We start from the raw sequence: 15,531 nt of genomic DNA on the forward strand, positions 1-15,531 counted from the left end.
TTGCTCGACAACTGAAATTATTTTCGGGTATTACCTATACAAGTTGGTATTATAAGAATGAAAACAATCATTAATTGCCATTTAAGTACTTAGCACACGCATTGTATTTAGCACATGCAAATTGCTTTTAAGCTATTTTTTGATGAACAATATTCACTGCTTTTCTCTCTCTTGTTGCAATGAACATTTTCCTAGAATTCAGGATTTTCAGAAGAAAAATTCTAAGATTTCTACATTAGAAATTGAGAGATCACGATTCTTATTACACGTAATTCTCCACCAATCAGCTGCTAGAGCCACTCCACGTTACACTCCCCGACAATGGCTGAATGAATTATGAATTCACAAAATGGCGAAAACGACAGGGAGTGTGAACAATTACAAGCCTAAATCACGACGCCAAATTAAGTCTAAAAACAAAAGCAAATACTTCGAAAATGCGCAAAGAAAAAGCGCTAAACGAGCTGTCAAATCCATTAGCAAGCAAACAGATTCGGAAGGCGGCATTTCACAAACAAACTTGCCGAAATTGGGCCCATTGTCGACGGCTAAAGATTATAATCCAGAAATATTTGGGAAGAGATTAGGGCGCGATTTCTTTGATACTCCGACGGAGAAGCTAGCCGTTGATCTACTCGGGAAGGTTTTGTGTAGGCGGACGGACCAAGGGGAGATTCTTTGTGGAAAAATAGTGGAAACAGAGGCCTACCTTGGGGCAATAGATCCAGCCTGTCATGCGTACGGGGGGAAACGGACTGCTCGAAATGCACCTATGTACGGACCCCCCGGGACGGCGTATGTGTATTTTATCTATGGCATGTATCACTGTTTTAACATCTCAAGTAAGGAGGAGGGGGCCTGTGTCCTGGTCAGAGCCCTTGAGCCACTGACAGGTGGGGTATACTTGGAATGTTACAATCTAAACCATGCTAGGTTGTGGGTAATTCTAATACCAAATATAGATCGGCCCTATAGTTATGTTAACCAATAGCACATTAAGCTGAGGTTCGATCGTCGTTTATCCAAACTCTAGGTCTGACTCAAATGAAGGAGCTTCGAGCTGCAAAACGCAAGGAAACCGCAAAACCTTTGAAAGAGCACGAGCTTGCAAATGGACCGTCTAAACTCTGCACAGCTTTGGACATCAATAAGCAGGAGCTCAATAACATTGATATGGTCCAGTCGAAGCAGTTTTGGGTTGTTGAGGATGCAAGTTTGACAGGCTCTGAGGTGTTCACGGTCATACATACAACAAGAATTGGGATCGACTCTTATGGAAAGGAAGCTGCTCAAAAGCTCTACAGATATTATATTTTCGGGAATAAACATGTCAGTATGAAGAACAAAGAAGCTGAGAGTAGAATAGAAGTAGCATTATGAAATTTCCAATTATTGATTTGATTAATTTCACTGTCTGCAAACCCCAGGATAAGGGATGTTTTATACTACAGTCAGTTTGTAGACAGCCAGGCTAAGGTAGCTGCATAGCCTGCATATGCTAGCCTGCATATGCATTGTGATTTATGAATGGACGTTCCACCCAATTATCAACTGTACCTTCATTGCTATATTTAACTGTCGCATCTGCATCAGCTGTCATGTAACTATGGCAACCAGATAAGAATGTACGAGGCTGATAACGTAACAAAGATAGTGCCTGACGCAACTAAAATTGAATGTTTCTTTACGCCAACAGGAACTGTAAATATGATATCATTGCCATTGTCCTGAAATCAAAACAATGAATAAAACTTTGATTCGTAATTATACCAATACAATACATGCGAATACCTGGTCAATTTTAAAATATAGTTAATTGCAATAAAAGAGAATATATTCCCTATATGAATTCTATATAATATTTGTCTTAAAATACAAAACTGCAAGCCTTTATTATATTGATTTTAAACATGCATTCTGTTTGAAGCGAATGTTAAAATGGAATATAAAAGGCATAGTACACAACAGTACGTACCTGTTTTTGTTTCAATACAACCCACTCGCACATTTCCATTGTGTTATAATTGCATGGATATTGAGCTTTCTCCAGCTGGTTAAAACATTCTTGCATATGACCAGAAGAAAAACTATCTGCCATGAGATTGGTAATACATTACAAAAGTAACTTAAAAATGCTACATTGGTAGGTTTGAAGAGCTGTTTCTGTTGGGTTCTTACCTCTGCACAAGACCATTAGGGTTGGTTGGGGCAAACTAACTGTGATGTAATGTTGATTATCAGATGGTTTTTGATATCTCCAGTGCACAGGTAGCATTGTGTCTGAAGTCAGTTGCCAATGTTTGCCTTCAGACCTAGCAAATGTGAGATATAAAAAATCATCTATACCCAGGAGCCAAACATTATATGATTCAAACAAATTAAATTTCTGAAACATTTTCCTGAATAAATACTACATCCTACCTGTGTTGAATTTGTTTCTTAATATTTGAATAAACCAGGACAGTCTGGGCTGTAGATAAGTGTGCTGGTCGTTCAACATCAAAGTTCTTTTTATCACCCAAAGGAAGAACCTGAAAACTCACTATAATGTGATCATCTGATTGAATAGAAATGTATAAGTTAACAATAGGAACAGAATCAGCCAATCTAATGGCATATTGATTGGGACATGTCCAGCTCTCGGAAGCTTTCGTCCAATTGGATAATGCTTTTCTACGCTTTCTAAAGAATGACGCTATATTTTTTCAACAGTCATGTGGCAAAAATGGTAATATTAAAGAAGAGCTTTTCTGGTCAAGTATATTACTTTGGCAGAAGTATACCTTTACCTTAGCATTGGTTAAATTACTTCGATTAATCTCATCCAAGTCGACAAACATCTCACGAGGTATGTAATGGAGAAACAGCAAGCTACAGTCACCATCTTTAGGATCATCATGATACCATGATACTTGGCTGACTACCTCCCTGTAAAACAAATACACATTTTAAGACAAGTTTTCTAATTTTTTGGACCAGTAAGCACCAACATCCCCATTGAAACACTCCAGTCAGACTACACAGGGTATCCCCCAGGGGAGGAACTATGCAGTCAGACTACACAGGGTACTCCCCAGGGGAGGAACTACACAGTCAGACTACACAGGGAATTCTCCAGGGGGAGTGTTTGTTGTTAGCAATTGTTCTGTAAATATAAAACATTACCTATGAAAACCTTCCTTATGAACTGTCCTTTCAACTGAGATAGTTATCAAGCTGTCACATTCTGTCGACATTGCTGAAACCTCTGAAAACATATTTTTAAAAAGGTAAATCCGAAAACACTAGTTGCAGACTTGCAGTCACTGAACAGACAGACCACAATGGAGACATTATAAACTCCTGTCAAAATATTTTTATTGTGTGCAAAGAACAACTTACCTCCGTAGAAACACACAAAAAATGCAAAATATCTTAATTTCTCCATGAAACGATACAATACCATACTGCAACACAATTTTCACGAACTAATATTGTCAATTCTAGAAATTACGCATTGTTTTGATAAACCGTAATTCCCATCGTCTACAGGTTGATAGCGTAATCTTCGGGGACATCTCGGAACAACCTCGGAACAACCTCAACAACGACGTTACATGCAAAATCTATCCAACATTCACGTGAATTAATTGTGCATTATATTCTAAAATAGGCATATATTTCAAAGAATTTTTACTCCATTGCATTGAATTGTATACGCATTGATTGCTTTACTGCTCTCTGAATGCGATTTAGACATTTTTTGGACTTCAATTTGTACATTCAAATAAACCATTTTCTATTCTTCTAAAACGGAGAATTCATTCCCAGTTTGGTTCCAAACTTGAGCTTCGCTCTTTTTTGGTATCGAATGTAGAATCTAGACAAAGACAGGAAAAAAATACTAGAGAAACAGAAGCTTCGTACCCAAAATGTTTAAAATTTTACAGCGGGTTAGGTCATCCAAAGCACGCATTAACTGTTGAGGGGTAAAATGAAACGACCACACTTACTTGATGTATTTACATTTCGAGAATTCACAGAGACCCAGCTGAAAGATGGGCCAAATAAATACCAAACAAAAGACGACCTGGGGTATGTGGCTGATGTCATAATCATTGCTGTCGTTCGTTTGCCACAATAACTGGGATATCGTCATGTAAAACACTTGCAGAATAAAGCTACAACGACAGAGAAATATCGATCATTGGCCATCAACAATATAGCGAGAAAATTCATTTTGTGCGGCAAATGAGTTGCCTATCTTAACATAAGAAGACAAAATGAATCACTAGACACTAGAGTCCGTACTGGTTAGCGCTAGTTTAATCGTTCTTGGTCGGAAACAAACACGTTTCACAATGAGGTATTGTCGCCTCGAAGTCTTTACTTACAGAACAAGAACGGTAACAATCCATTGTTTATTAAAAAATGGCAACTTTTTCCAAAGTGGATGCAAATGATGTACATAGCTTGTTGACATGAATACTGTGGAAGAAGAAATACAAAATCTGTCAAGTAAAATCCGGCTGTAAATAATATACTACCGACAAGTAAACAAACAACAAATAAACAAACAAACAAACAACTAACCAAAGCATAACATCAAGAAGAAAGCCACGACATCTTGAGCTAAAGCTAAACACGAGAGATGCCGATGGCCAAAGCCATTCCAAGTTTCTGAGATATTTCTGAGGGAAAACAAACAGACACATCACACCATGAAAACACTGAAATTCTCAAAACACTGAAATCTTCAGTCGTTTTAAAGAAGAATAAAAGCATTCTTCTAATTTACTTTCTTACCTGTTTCCGAGAAAGTAATGGCATTTGTCCTCCGTGGAAGAGTTGAATCGCTCGCAGAATGACAACAGGATGAGAGGAAATATCAGCAGGTTGGAGATGAAAACAATTGGGAGGAAAGCGAGTCCATGGAAGCGAAAGAACAATGAGTTGTAACCCTTGCAAGAAGAAAGATGGTAGAAATTTCAACAGGGAAGCCGGGCAACTATCCCTTTTGAAAAAAAGGGCAATGTCAATAATCGTTCAATTTGAAGGATTGTATTGCAAATTGCGTCCTGGTTCACACTTGACGACGAATTTTGCTTACTTTAAAATTATTGTCATTTTTCGCCGTCATCGTTGTCATTAGCTGTAGGTCGTTGTCCGCGTTCACTAGCGAGATACTCAGGGCTGGCACTAGAACACAGGTGAACCACAGCAGATGCAAGCCCGTGAGAGGAGGCGGTAATAAGACCGAGGCGGTCAGCATTACAAGGCAGAGAGTTAACTGACAAGATAACATGAAGGTGAAGCATATTCGCAAACCAAAACAGAGGCGACGAGCCTAGAAGAAAAACAAAATAAAAATTAGTAGGTTTCCTCCTGTAGTAACACTGGATCAATTAGAGACGATCCTTACTGGACCTCTAGGAAGAACAGTTTAGAACTGATAGAGCTATCCAGTATAAATAAAGTTAGTTTAGTTTAGGTTTTCGCCCATGCCAGTTAGAAAGTGACCCACCTCCTTTAATAACGCCACAAACTTAATATTATAATCACGATGAAACGATAGCGAACATGAGATGCCATTTAATTTTGAGCTGACTGTCAGGGGATTCAACTCTTCTTCATCTACGAAAAATGGAACATTTAAAGCCATATAACAAACTAGAAACTATAAGCTAAACGCTTTTAGAAAATCTCGACTCACTTCGCCTTCAAGCGCTGCAAATTAGTTTGGTACTCACGTGAACGGTTTTCGGTTTTGAGGAGATTAGTTTGGCTGGAGTCTTCAGGAGTCGATGTCTGGGACCCCCTGTGTCTCGGCTTGGCGTTTAGACAAACTTGCGGGAAGCTTGGTTGAAGAGCAACACTGTCGTATTGAATTGAATGTACAATTTTAGAGGGAACTTTGAGAAGATGTTTCGCGAAAAATTTGCAGCCAAGATGGCGGAACATGAAGTCTTTCTTGTATGTAGGTATGATCCAGGCCTTCACGCGGAAATTTCGTAGGTAAAATGGCGGCAATTTTACAATGATTTTACCTTTGAAATTTTCGCGCCAGAGGTCTGTATCTTACCTACAAGAAATGCTTTATGGTCCGCCATCTTGGCTTCACTCATTAATGAGGGAAAGTCAGAGAGTGAACGTACCAGTTTTATGTGAGTTCACCGCCCTTACCTCACGTCAGCTTGGTTGAATGTTTCCAGGTTATCAATATTCAGAGAGCTGCCGATACAACACACCACCTCACCATATTCTTGCATTATTGAGATCATTTCTCGCGCCGCTACGAATGAGGAAAATACTGTAAACAAACAAACAAACACAAACGGACAAACAAACAAATGCAAAAAACATGCAAAACAAACACATTCTTAAACAAACAACACACAAACAAGCTAGCAAAAAACAAACAAACAAACTAGCAAACAAACAAACAAACAAGCTAATAACAAATAAACAAACAAACAAGGCATAGCTAATAACAAACAAACAAACAGGCAAATAAAAAGATACAAAACAAACCTTGTGGAGTGCAATCGGTAAAGAGTGGAACCAACAATGGAACGTTATCCACGTCTTCCAAATGAGGACGGATGTTGATGATACCACGAGGAAGTTTTGCCTACAAGAAAGTTTTGGAGAGAAATAATTCCACTTCGTTCTCTGCGCTTTGTAACAATGGAGAATGATCAGCGGAGTTTGTAACAGAATTTTAAAACAAAATATAACAAAACGTGCTCCAAATTTACCCGATTGCTAATCTGAACCCTGATATCTCCGCCATGATCAACGTCGTCGTTATTTGTTGACATACTGGACGAAGACGCTCCGCTTGATTTTCGATCCCGGGCTGAAACGAATCGATTGAGTTGATACGGAATCGTAAGCATAGAAACCAGGACTATTACATCCAAGAAATGCGGTTCAAAATAAGGCACGTGTTTTATAAAGAAACAGTTCTTGTTTCATAAAAAAGTAATCCTTGTTTCATAAATAAACAGTTCTTAATAACCTTCAGAACCCTGCCATTTTACTTTCTTTTCGACCTCAGTTTCTTCACCGTTCGCATCAATGTCCACATCATCTTCTTCGAACACGTCACCGGTGACGTCACCTTCTTCTGGGGACGGGCCTGTGACTTCATCACGTGGACACGTGACGTCATCCTCTTTCGGCATGTCACCAGCGGCGGCGTCGTCGGGAACCGGGGTCACGTGAGTGACGAGAAAATCGTCAGCGGTGTCATCCACCTTGCCTTCCGAGCCCGCGGTCAATGTGCTGTGCTCATCAAAGCCAAAGGTCTTCTCGCTGAATGAAATGTGACAATTCCATCCCGTCTCCAGACCCAATCTCTCAGCGAACACCTGAGGATTAAGAATAAGATACTTTGATATTGAAGGCTGGTTTCCACTCAGGAAAATTATCCTCCGGACCGGATCGAACAGAATGGTTTTATTTTGTGTTAAGACAGGTAGTTTTGATTGAGAACACAAGGATAGAAGAAACTTTCTTGACTGGATACCAGCCTTGAAACTCCATTGGAAATGCTTAAGTTATCAGCAAAGTTTGCTGTCCTGTTCCAGCGCGATCATTTCTATGATACACATCTAAATACCTGACTTTTTATTTCATTTTCTTCTGAGAAATAGACAAAACGAATTCCAGCGTTGTTCAGATCCTCGACAAGAGGCGGAATATCCTGGTGGGTTAAGAAAATATCCCGAATTAAACGACTTATATTACGTGGTTTTAAATCACAAGCGCGTAGATAAAAATAAGACTTGCTTCAACCGTGCGAGCTTGGAGGGGAAAGGGACTGAAAACCAATTCAAAACAATAGCTGTAACTTTGCATAGAAAACCATCCAACCATACACTCTCACCTGTTTAGCCTTGTGCTGCAAGGTTATCATACCGATGAAGATTTGACCCCCAATAATTCTGAAAAGAAGGATATTTTATTTCAAAAAATCTCACACGAAACGCACTTGTGAAGGTCAAAATTCCGTGTTATGTCGTTTAAAGGACTTGAGAATACATGTCTTCTCACCTTTGATAAAAATCCAGGTCAATTTCGTTGCTATTCAAGCCAAGCGAGGTCTCCCCAACCTGAGATGGAAAAAATACACTTGCAACTGTGAACGGACCTTACGAAATTCACACAAACTCCCCAATATCCTGAGCACTGCTATCCTTTCTACTGCTCTTCACTGATCCAAATAGAGCGGACAACGCCCCCCCCCCCACTCCAATCCGACCGAGATTTCCGCCACTGATCCTGAGTAAAAAAAAACTCCCAAACTTCATATGACCTTGTTGTGATCTTCTTCGGAGCCTTCAGATCTTGAGCTGGACATACTGGAGTAAAAAGCAACGTAGAATAATTACCTATAATCTGTCAATCTTTTTCAAACCGCGCACAGTAGCACACCCTATTGAAAGTATGTGTATGAATACATACCTGCCATTATCACTGTCGTTATTTAACAAATTCACCCCGTCAGGAATTTCTAGAAATACATCTTGATCTAAACCATGCCATGACTGCAACGAGGATATCAAAGTTAGAATTTCTCTAGTTGTAGTAACACCTGATCTCTTGGAAGAACAGTGTAAAATCAAACCTGTGTGATTGGACGATACGACAACGCAATGCAATTTGATGTGATGCTGGTACGATGAAAGAAATCCTGAATCTTTCGCCTATGAAGACAAACATATTATAGGAGAAGAATGATTAAAATCAGACAAACAGCCTGAATCGCTGTTACCCTTGCCAGGGAATCCTTACAAAATCCTACCTTTCCATTGATGTCAATGGGTGAACTTCCGACCCATCCCAGAAATCGGTGCAAACGTCAAGCAACAAGTCTGCAGAGCCCTGGGACAGAAGCTGATGATGACCTAAAAGAAAATAGGCGAGGCGACATGTTTATCTAAACTTGTTCAAAGATATCTTTCAGTAAGTGAGATTCTCACCTGATGTGACATGCTCGACTACCAATGAGGTCAGAAATGGAACTGGTGTTTCTTTACAAACGGACAAGAATGAATTGGACGGAACAGCTGAATCGTTTAGCTGTTGCTGAAAAGTAGAGATAAAAAATAACTGGATAGCTCTATCATCTCTAAACTGTTCTTCTTAGAGGTCCAGTAAAGATCATCTCTTATTGATCCAGTGTTACTACAGGAGGAAACCTAAACTAAACTAACTTTATTTATACTGGATAGCTCTATCATTTCTAAACTGTTCTTCCTAGAGGTCCAGTAAAGATCATCTCTTATTGATCCAGTGTTACTACAGGAGGAAACCTAAACTAAACTAACTTTATTTATACTGGATAGCTCTATCAGTTCTAAACTGTTCTTCCTAGAGGTCCAGTATGGATCATCTCTTATCGATCCAGTGTTACTACAGGAGGAAACCTAAAACAAGCTTAAACTATACTCACACTGGCTTTAAAAGCGAATATATTGTGTTTTCTTCTGAAGTTTTCTAATGCTGAATCAATGAAACCAATTTGCCTTCCGAGCAAACACAAACACCTAAATAAAACAGACAGAAATCATACTCGAACATCTGAGCGCATACTAGCACACTTCTGTTGAATTGCTGTCGTGAGCGTCCGGCGTAACGGCGTCGGAACCACGAAGATCTCCGAAACGAAGATCGACAAACACACCTTCTCACGATACGAACAGGTGTATCATTCACCAGCAGCGAGAGATGGCCAAGATGATCCGTAAGTTTGACAGCATTCACAGGAGACGAACAAGGCGCATTCAGAAGGATATTGAGACCCTAAGAAGATGAAGAAAGATGAAGGAGTTCGCAATTCAAATACACAGTTCAGTAGAATACACACAGTATACAGTTCAGGGCGCCAGCAGGCAGGCGGGCTTGTAGGACCCAAGCTGCAGTTTCAAACAATTCCTGCCCGAGTTCTACCTTCGCTCTCCTCAACATTATAACCTCATGAGTTCGATTTGCTTACCAGTGGTTTTAAAGAGCTCAGATGTTTCCGCCAGCGAATGTCATCGAAAATAACACCAAATTCACTCTAAATGAGCATTCAAAAGATATGTGTTGTTGTTTATTGCTAAGCGAAGCTAGTCTCGTCTCGTCTCGTCCACACGTTATATTATGATAGATTCACACCACTGACCTTCGGGTCGCAAGAAAGATTTAAGACTTCGGAATGAGACACGAAATTGCAATCTGTAGCAGAGAAGAAAACATTTCACAAACGTTGACAAAACTCTCATGCAAACTCTCGCTTGTCAACTCTCATCAACTCTCATGCAACTCTTGTTTTCGTTTGACCAGAACATGACAGGGGGGACATTTGTCTCAAAGCATGAGGGGGGGGGGGGTTCCCCAACCTTTGTGATGAAGTAACGGCGTGGGCATCGCCGAATTCTCAGACTCCTCCTCCCCCTGTATGGCGCGAAAATGGACATCCGTGCGAACGGTGGGACTGGTACTAGATTCTTCGTCATCGTCGATATGCGCCGTAAAAAACACGGCTCTGTCGTCATTGCTGCCGAAATGAGTGTCTTTTACCATCAGCCTTTTGTTTCGCCTTTCTTTGCGTTTGCGGAAAAAGAAAACTTTTTCGGCGTTGGGATTTGGCGAGGCAAGAATACCATCCTTGTTAACACAGCATAAAACCTGTGATAGTATATTCCAGTTAGATTTATCTAAGACCCCGTTTACACTAGAACGAAAGTTTCCGGATTCATCACGAAAGCGGAATGTTTCAGTACCGGATTCATGTTGCTGTTTACACACGCAGCAACGAATCCGATAGAAAATGTACTCGGTTTTAAGCCGTATCCGGAAACTTTGAATCCGTAAAAGTTTGTGGAAACTTCGTATCTAGAAACATTTGAATCCGGAAAATTTTCTTGTGTAAACGCTTTGCACGACGAATCCGGAGAAATTCAATATGGCGGACCAAACAATTCTCCAAGAACAAGGAATGTGAGTGTAAACGGACAAACCGCATACAGAGACAACTAAAGTGTAGTGTAAACACCTGACGAATCCGATACATGTGTATAACAATGAATCCGGATAATTTTACAAATCCGGAAACTTTCGTTCTAGTGTAAACGGGGTCTAAGAAAATAACGAACCGTTGCGTATTTCTGTGAAATAAATCTTACAGGTGGTTATCACAAATTGAAAATCACGACAAAAATGCTGTGTACTAACACTTATGGTTCCTAGAGTATGCAAGAGATTAGCTGTCCGTGATAGTGTGTCTGACTCTCCTTTGAAAATTTTCCAGAAATGATAGTTGACGTCACTCAGTGGTAACAACGAGACTTTCTTAGAAAGCTGACAGAAAAAAGAAAAAAAATATCAGATTTTTTCAGCCGCAGATTTTGATAAGTAATTGTATACAAGTACTAACTTTGGTAGACGGGTGAAAGAGTATCTTTGGTAGACGGGTGGAAGATGTACCTGGCTTATTTCAGATTTAAAAAGAACTTGAATTCTTGCTGTTCCAAAACAATTGATTACAATCCACATGAGAGGAAATAATAATGGCAACAGCGGAATAATAACGTAAGCCTAAGTGTTTAAATATTAGAAGCAATGATGAATTTATTTATAACAATATTCATACCAGTGTTACTACAGGACGAAACCTAAACTAAACTAAATTTATTTATACTGGATAGCTCTATCAGTTCTAAACTGCTCTTCCTAGAGGGCCAGTAAGGATCATCTCTTATTGATCCAGTGTTACTACAGGAGGAAACCTAAACTAAACTAACTTTATTTATGCTGGATAGCTCTATCAGTTCTATATTGTTCTTCCTAGATTAAATAAAAATCACATTTAATTTCCATACTTGTAGTATAAAGATCATCTCCGACCACGAACCAAAATCATCCCGCGACAAAAGGAACCTTATGAGATTGATAAGAAAAGATAAACCCTGAAATGAAAAAAGAGGAATAAATGCAGAGAATAGCTCCAAAGGCACACGTCAAAGTCTTACAATCGGATCGGCCAATGCCATCCATGCAGCACAATTCATACTCTTATTTTGAAACGCACCAAAATAACCGGGATCACTCGAAATTGCAGAACTTGTTTTATAACGTAACATCGTTCATTATCCAGCAGACTTGTTGGCCTTCTTTGAGAACTGTAGAATGTGGTTCTAATATGAAAAAAGATGAACCAAAGTTCAACTAACCTCAAGTAGGAATATAAATTCAAGTACAACTAAGATTAAATTTCAACACGAACCTCAATTTTCCCTCAAGCGGGGCTTCCACAACCGTAAATTTTTGCCGCGGACATGGTTGACAGGAAAACAGTCTTTCGTTTTCTAAATGCTCTGCAGCTGAAGAAAAAGATCAGTGTCATACCACTTTCATCCTATAATATCCCACACTACCATGCAACATCCCTATCTATCCTATCATATCCCATTCTAACATACAATATCCCATACTATCCCACAATATACCACTGAATATATCCTATGATAACCCAACACCACATTTCAACCTAAAACATCCCATCATATTCTTCCATGCCCTATCTTATCATATAACCTCTTATTCTACCCTTCACCATCCTAAATCATCCAATAAATTTAATTCTTTCAATCATCTTTCTTTCCGAAATGAAAAATTGACTGGATTGATGGTAGCAACGATGGCTTACCTTGCTGTTCTTCATTCTCAGGACGATATATTTCTCCTGCATCGAAAATTCTCTCACCATTTGGAGATTTCTAATTGATGCATAAAATAGAGACAGATTAGTCCCTGTTGTTTGTGATTTAGGTGTGTGAAGATTCTGTAAGCCCTCCCCTGCCCCATTAGGTACAATCCAGGCGTTCCCCACCCAAGTCTTGTCACACATTACACTCACCAGTTGTACTTTAGCAGGACATTTCTGCCCAGGGCCCAACACAATCACATCTCCCTCGACCAGCAGGTTTGCAGGCACATTGACAAGCCTGTTCTTACGGTAGGTCCAAACTAATGAGAGGGAATCTGTACTGGGCGTGGCAAGATGTGGATAGGAAGCGTCAGACCAAGGACAGGACAATCTATATGCTGCCCATGTGAATAACAACAGGATATTTTATGTATCTTATTATACCATCAATGGTCTTTCAGATAGCGGCCCGGGAAAATAAAGTGAAAATTCGCCCTAAGGCTCAAAGGTACAATTGAGACAGTGCCTACCCTTCCAACTTGATTTTCACCCTGGGCTCCTAAATTTCTTTCTCAGGCTATGATATCAACCAGTATGTACCATCTACTAAGACGAATCCTATGAAGCATCGCTCATGTCTTATTCTCACTTTGGCACACCCCACTAAAGCCTTCTCAAAACTGTTCTGTACATCTCACTTACCCTGGCATTGTGTCAAGAACTTGGCAATCTTTTTTGATAGTTCTGTCTTCCTCAGCCTCTCTTCCCTCACGCCAAGAACAATATTCAGAGCAGTTATGGCCACAATTATAGATAGCTCCACCATTGGCAAAGCCTTCCTAGTGTGTGGTTGAATGAAAACTCAGTGCAACACCACATGACATGGCCAGAGAATGGTACCATTCATTAGAGCTGTCTCATAACAATATCAAGCTCAGTAACAATATCAAAGGCTGATGATGGCTCCAAAACTTACAAGCCAATCAAACTTTATGTAACATCTGACTTTTCGCACATGACATCATTGAGAAAGGTCAAATGAGCAACATAAAAAAATGGTTTAATGTTTACTGATAGTGATGAACATTTGTATTCATTCTTTACCTGCTCTCCTGGAAGGCATAGCCTAGAATTATGAGAAATATTTGAAGCAGAACCAGACCCAAAGATATAAAATTGAAAGTTGCGCTAGTGTTTGCCAACATTCTAACAAAATCACGCCATGGTCCGATGTTATTGGCCTGGTTGAACACCGTCAGTTCATGACGGATGATCCCGCAGAAACGTCTGTATGCCTCGTCACAGGACAGACCAACAATCGTTTCATCTCCCTCCTAGGAAAAACAACTGTGGGTGCTGGTCTGGGATGAATATATGAATATTGACCCCAATTAAAACGTTACTGCAAAATGTTGCAAAACTAACACCGTAATCAGCCAAATCTCACATGCAGCTATGCAATGATCTTTGCACAATGCAGAAACCTTGGCACAAAACTAAACGAACAGCTTAGGGCCAGAGGATAACTTTGCATAAGACCTTAGAAAATGCACACTCTGTATTGCAGCTAAATGCAAGGACAGCGAGCGAGATAGTCTAAAAATATAATGTAATAATGGTACAATAACACACAATCTTAAAGTTATCTTTGCATACCTCGTTCCTGAGTTTCTGAACATTTTCCAGTTCAATTCCTTCATCTTCCCCAAACTAGTCAAGACATAAAAAACAAAGAGACATTAGAAAAGTAACATAATTTTAACAAAAGGAACATATTAAAGTGCAACAGTAGTGTACCGTAACAACACTCACATCGCCCGTGCCATTTTCAGAATCACCTAGGCTACCAAAGAGAGGACGCTTTTGCGATTTCGTAGCCATTTACCTCGTGTATGGCTAGGATAAGCTACACTATAACCATTTCTCCAAACATTTCCTAAACTTTTTTATTGTTGATCATTTACTGCACCATTTTTTTTTTGCATTGGCGGCCATATTAAATTTCCAGGAACACTGAGCTATATAAAGCTGAAATGCATTTGATGTAACTGGAATATTAGCAATGCCGGAAAACGGTACAATAAGCCGTTTTCAGGCGGACTCGACCATGGTCGAAAAACCGTATTCCGGCCGACTCGACCATGGTCGAATAGGCCGTTTTCCGGCGGACTCGACCATGATCGTATTTGCCATTTACCGGCGAAATCGACCATGGTCGTATTCGTCATTTTCCGGCGAATATATGACCATGGTCGTATATTTGCCATTTTCCAGCGAATATATGACCATGGTCGTATATTTGCAATTTTCCGGCGAATATATGACCATGGTCGTATATTTGCCATTTTCCGGCGAATATATGACCATGGTCGTATTTGCCATTTTCCGGCGAATATGACCATGGTCGTATATTTGCAATTTTCCGGCGAATATATGACCATGGTCGTATATTTGCCATTTTCCAGCGAATATATGACCATGGTCGTATATTTGCAATTTTCCGGCGAATATATGACCATGGTCGTATATTTGCCATTTTCCGGCGAATATATGACCATGGTCGTATTTGCCATTTTCCGGCGAATATATGACCATGGTCGTATATTTGCCATTTTCCGGCGAATATATGACCATGGTCGTATTTGCCATTTTCCAGCGAATATATGACCATGGTCGTATATTTGCCATTTTCCGGCGAATATATGACCATGGTCGTATTTGCCATTTTCCGGCGAATATGACCATGGTCGTATTTGCCATTTTCCGGCGAATATTACCATGGTCGTATTTACCATTTTCCGGCGAATATGACCATGGTCGTATTTGCCATTTTCCGGCGAATATGACCATGG

At 39.8% G+C, this 15,531-nt stretch overlaps 3 protein-coding genes across 5 annotated transcripts; 1 reads left to right on the forward strand and 2 right to left on the reverse strand.

The window, feature by feature from the left end:
* The first annotated feature begins 119 nt into the window (after positions 1-119).
* LOC114536027 (putative 3-methyladenine DNA glycosylase) lies at positions 120-1,440 on the forward strand. The gene is made up of 2 exons (XM_028557378.1): positions 120-893; positions 1,034-1,440. The coding sequence occupies exons 1-2, from the start codon at positions 350-352 to the stop codon at positions 1,378-1,380; spliced, it is 891 nt and encodes a 296-aa protein (XP_028413179.1). The 5' UTR covers positions 120-349; the 3' UTR covers positions 1,381-1,440.
* A 141-nt stretch (positions 1,441-1,581) lies between these two features.
* Positions 1,582-3,476, reverse strand: LOC114536028 (phosphatidylinositol-glycan biosynthesis class X protein-like). 2 transcript variants are annotated; one of them, XM_028557379.1, is made up of 7 exons: positions 3,382-3,476; positions 3,166-3,247; positions 2,790-2,928; positions 2,422-2,531; positions 2,179-2,312; positions 1,976-2,091; positions 1,582-1,727 (listed from the first exon to the last, which is right to left on the reverse strand). In XM_028557379.1, exons 1-7 carry the CDS (start codon positions 3,443-3,445, stop codon positions 1,605-1,607), a joined length of 768 nt encoding a protein of 255 aa, XP_028413180.1. In that variant the 5' UTR covers positions 3,446-3,476; the 3' UTR covers positions 1,582-1,604. The 2 variants fall into 2 exon arrangements, with proteins under 2 accessions (XP_028413180.1, XP_028413181.1); XM_028557380.1 differs by having other exon boundaries at positions 1,642-1,727; positions 1,976-2,087.
* Positions 3,477-3,623: 147 nt separating this feature from the next.
* Positions 3,624-14,681, reverse strand: LOC114536041 (transmembrane protein 94-like). 2 transcript variants are annotated; one of them, XM_028557398.1, is made up of 36 exons: positions 14,492-14,681; positions 14,336-14,389; positions 13,784-14,013; positions 13,382-13,518; positions 12,890-13,077; positions 12,680-12,749; positions 12,257-12,353; positions 12,062-12,167; positions 11,853-11,939; positions 11,458-11,568; positions 11,206-11,331; positions 10,371-10,659; positions 10,154-10,206; positions 9,983-10,048; positions 9,671-9,789; positions 9,440-9,533; positions 8,967-9,072; positions 8,789-8,891; positions 8,612-8,690; positions 8,449-8,531; positions 8,300-8,345; positions 8,038-8,096; positions 7,871-7,928; positions 7,604-7,687; positions 7,001-7,352; positions 6,738-6,838; positions 6,511-6,610; positions 6,163-6,271; positions 5,730-5,854; positions 5,504-5,613; positions 5,090-5,326; positions 4,786-4,940; positions 4,573-4,670; positions 4,374-4,467; positions 3,993-4,160; positions 3,624-3,859 (listed from the first exon to the last, which is right to left on the reverse strand). In XM_028557398.1, the coding sequence occupies exons 1-36, from the start codon at positions 14,558-14,560 to the stop codon at positions 3,787-3,789; spliced, it is 4,236 nt and encodes a 1,411-aa protein (XP_028413199.1). In that variant the 5' UTR covers positions 14,561-14,681; the 3' UTR covers positions 3,624-3,786. The 2 variants fall into 2 exon arrangements, with proteins under 2 accessions (XP_028413199.1, XP_028413200.1); XM_028557399.1 differs by lacking the exons at positions 14,336-14,389; positions 14,492-14,681 and having other exon boundaries at positions 3,625-3,859; positions 13,382-13,514; positions 13,784-13,866.
* Between the last annotated feature and the right edge of the window lie 850 nt (positions 14,682-15,531).

Source organism: Dendronephthya gigantea, unplaced genomic scaffold, assembly GCF_004324835.1.
Source record: "Dendronephthya gigantea isolate DGI-Jeju-01 unplaced genomic scaffold, DenGig_1.0 000129F, whole genome shotgun sequence".
Taxonomy (NCBI): Eukaryota; Metazoa; Cnidaria; class Anthozoa; order Malacalcyonacea; family Nephtheidae; genus Dendronephthya; species Dendronephthya gigantea.